At 40.6% G+C, this 3,835-nt stretch overlaps 1 protein-coding gene across 1 annotated transcript; it reads right to left on the bottom strand.

Moving 5' to 3' along the window:
• Window positions 1-1,418: 1,418 nt before the first annotated feature.
• Window positions 1,419-3,540, bottom strand: LOC121395778. Its single transcript, XM_041570059.1, has 2 exons — window positions 3,452-3,540; window positions 1,419-2,389 (listed from the first exon to the last, which is right to left on the bottom strand). The coding sequence occupies exons 1-2, from the start codon at window positions 3,479-3,481 to the stop codon at window positions 1,748-1,750; spliced, it is 672 nt and encodes a 223-aa protein (XP_041425993.1). The 5' UTR covers window positions 3,482-3,540; the 3' UTR covers window positions 1,419-1,747.
• Between the last annotated feature and the right edge of the window lie 295 nt (window positions 3,541-3,835).

The raw sequence follows: 3,835 nt of genomic DNA, 5'->3' as shown, positions 1-3,835 counted from the left end.
AGGCCAAAAGATTATAAGCAAGAGGCCCACTGACACCTGGGCCCACCGGAAGTTTTCCTGGTATCCCAGTGGGCCAGTCCGACACTGTTCCCTCACTTGCTAAAAAGCCATCCAATCCCTTCTTAAATCTAATGTATCAGTATGATTGATTCAGGGAGAGAATTCCACACAATAAAAGTTGTCCCATTCAATCCTTTCAACTAAAACTCCCAGCAACCCCTGCTGAGTTGTAGTGCTGTAACAGCTTGGATCCATAAGGTCTGGAATAAAGAATGCAGAACAATGACTGGACATGCAGTGTACATTGTGTACTCACATCAGGAACATGTTCTAGCAACTGCAACTGAGTAATGGACCTTGTATGTTGTGTGGGGCCGGCACATGTTATCCCAAAGGGCACACAACCTCTTTACTGCCCAGGCCGTTCCAAAATTGATTCATTAGTTGTGGCTCATTTAACACTGGGGTAAAGGCAAACACAGAGCTCAGGACCACCATGCAAGGTGCAGTTTATGCGTACTGAAAAATATATTATAATGAGCTTGGCAAACAACACAAACACAACTTGCATTTATACATATATATGGTTTCTTCCTGTGTGAGGAAAAGAAGGGAAGTGTATAAGCAGGAGAGGGGCCCTGTTGGCCAGGAAAGAACAACATAACTGTTGGAGGGGTTCAGACTGGATATCTTTTTATTTTGATGGAGTTCCCAGTTTGCCAAGGCCCAATTGCACCTTTCTTTCTAACTCCTGTAAGACACACAGAACTCAAAGGCAACTAGAGGGCATATGGGAATATAAACAAGCTGGATAAAGTATACAGTTTCCTCTCACTCTGTAGGTCAGGGCCCAAAGGTCACTGGTGTTGTTTGGAACAGGCTTTGCAACACAACTCCTGGAACTGCAGCCGTGTTAGTGGCACAGCATATGGAAGCCCTCTCTGCACAATATCACAGGCCAGATGTCTCCTGGAATCCGTGGAGCCTGTGTAACTGTGAGTGGAACCAGCTGCCCTTCTGCTTCCTTTTTCCCAGCCAATGGGCAAGCCTAAGAAACATCCCTGTATGTGTATATACTATATATATATATATATATATATATATATATATATATATATATATATATATATATAGACCAAAAAATGACCAGCAACACCAGGATTTCAGTGAAAAAGAAATGTATTCATATGTGCATATTTAGCCAACGTGACGTTTCGGTCCTCTCAGGGACCTTTCTCAAGGCAACTATGCCTCCCATTACAACAAGTTTATATAGCCAATAGTGAACAAACAATTAAGGAAGTGACATCACCCTATTAAAGTGATGAGTGCAGTTTTAAGAACATTAAAAGCTTATGATATGATATACAAAATTCCCATCATTAATAAGGGTGATTAAGATACAGTTATAATATTATATAAAATGTTAGAATACATAAAAAGCTCTAAATAACAGTTATTTGTTGTGAGTCCTGTGTATATAAAGTGCAGAGTGCAAAGTGCAAAAAGAATTTAAAATATTATAAATATTATAAACATCTGTATCTAGTCTGTCATGGCTCGAGACCCCTCAGTGAATTATGTTCATATTAATTTGATTTAGTTTACTTTACTTTTATATTTTTATATTTTTATATTTTTATATTTCACTATATGTCTCCAATCCAACTGATCCATAATATATGATTATATGAACATGTCCACGGAGTATATAAGCCATACTGATCAATTACTATAGTCTATCTACTTATCCTGTGGCTACAAAACAATTTAACTGCAATGCCGTATTTAGGCCCCTTGGAGCCACGCAGTCCAGTTCATATGTCCAGAATGCCTCCCTCTGGAGCAACATACGGTCTGTGTTCCCTCCTCTTGGGGTATCCTGGATACAGTCGATAGGCATACATTTAAAAGAAGAGGCAGGATGTTTAGCTTGTAGCCAGTGTTGGGCTACTGGTTGTTTAGATATATCCTGTTTGACATTTTTCTTTGGTTTAGGTTCCAATGCTGCCCGGATTGTTGAACGATGCATACTAATCCTTTCACGTAATTGTCTATTAGTCTTCCCGCAGTATATAAGACCGCAGGGGCATTTAATTATATAAATCACATTTCGGGATGTGCAGGTAAGTCTGTGCTTTATATCATATGGCTTCCCAGTGTGTGGGTGGAAAAATGTTTTCCCCAGAATCAGTGTATTACACATTACGCAGTTACCACATTGAAATGAGCCCATTTTTTGTACACCCCTCTGATTGTTATCATATTTATTTACCGGATCTGCGGATGACAGTAGCTCCTTAAGGTTCTTGTTTCTCCTATGGCCAAACCGAATCCTTTTTGAGTTTACCGCAGTCAATTCTCTGTCCGTTTTCACTATAGGCCAAAGCTGTAAAACAGAGTTTTTCATTATTGGGGTACGGGCATCATAGGTTGTGGTATAATATAGCACATTGTCTTTATTTTCCTTCCTTTTCTGATACATTTCACCCTTTAAGACCTCCCTTCTGTCAAGGGTCATAGCCCATAGCTTGGCCTCATTTACCACTGCCTCGGGGTAACCCCTCTCCAGGAACTGTGCGGCCATTACGTTCAAAGCGGATAGTTTTTCTTGTTCCTTACTGGTAATACGTATGACCCGTAACATTTGTGACCTTGGGAGAGAATGTAAAAGATGTTTTGGGTGACTGCTTTTATAGTGGAGCAATGTATTTCTGTCTGTGGGCTTCTGATAGACCTTAGTCTGCAAGCAATTCAATTCCCGATCCTTATAAATCATCACATCTAGGAATTGAATGGACTCCACATCATAGTGTAAAGTAAACCGTATAGTTGTGGGTAACTTATTGAGATCCTCCACAAAACTATGCAGGTCTTCCTCCGGCCCAAACCACAGAAAGAACAGATCGTCTATATAACGTCTGTAATAGCCCCCATATTTGCGAAAAAGACCATGGTTCAGTATATGTTGTATCTCATATTGATTCATGAAGGCATTAGCATAAGAGGGGGCTACATTTGAACCCATGGCGGTCCCCAAAAGTTGGAGGTAAAATTGGGTCTCAAACTTAAAGTAGTTATTCCTGAGTATGAACCCCAATAATTCCAGGACGAATTCCACTGGAGGTCCCTTGTATAGTGCATTCCCACACATTAATTCCCTGGTGGCCTCTATGCCTGCATCGTGTGGTATACACGTGTAGAGGCTATTGACATCCATTGTCACCAGGATAAAAGATAAATCATTTAGGTCAATACTCTCTACCACATGGAGAAAGTCAGTGGTGTCTTGTACATAGGAACCAATGTCCTGTATCAGAGGCTGCAATAAAGAATCCACATATCTAGCTACTTTTTCAGTTAATGAGCCCACTGCTGCTATTATAGGTCTCCCTGGCGGATGTGTGAGGTTTTTGTGGATTTTTGGTAAAGAGTACATGACAGGTCTTACCGGATATTCCACGTACATCGCATCCCTCATTTTCTCGGATATCCAACCACCAGTGCAGCCTTCCTCCAAAATTTTCTTCAAATGCGTTTGGAATCTACAAGTAGGATCAAAGGTTAAACGTTGGTAGCATTTAGGGTCTGATAGTTGCGTCAATAATTCACTCCTATAGTATGAGTAATCCAATACTACTACGGCACCACCCTTATCAGCAGGTTTTATTATAATATCTGTCCTTTCCCGTAAAGATTTCAGAGTTGCCCGTTCGTCCTTTGTCAAATTACCCCTATGTTCAGTGAGTTTAGGAAGTTGACATACAGTTTCATTCAGCATCCTAGAAAACGTACGCAGGGATGTATTGGCCGTGCCAGGGTCAAAGTCACTTCT

Source organism: Xenopus laevis, chromosome 7L (genome assembly GCF_017654675.1).
Source record: "Xenopus laevis strain J_2021 chromosome 7L, Xenopus_laevis_v10.1, whole genome shotgun sequence".
Lineage (NCBI taxonomy): Eukaryota > Metazoa > Chordata > Amphibia > Anura > Pipidae > Xenopus > Xenopus laevis.
This window is presented reverse-complemented; position numbering and strand designations above follow the sequence as displayed.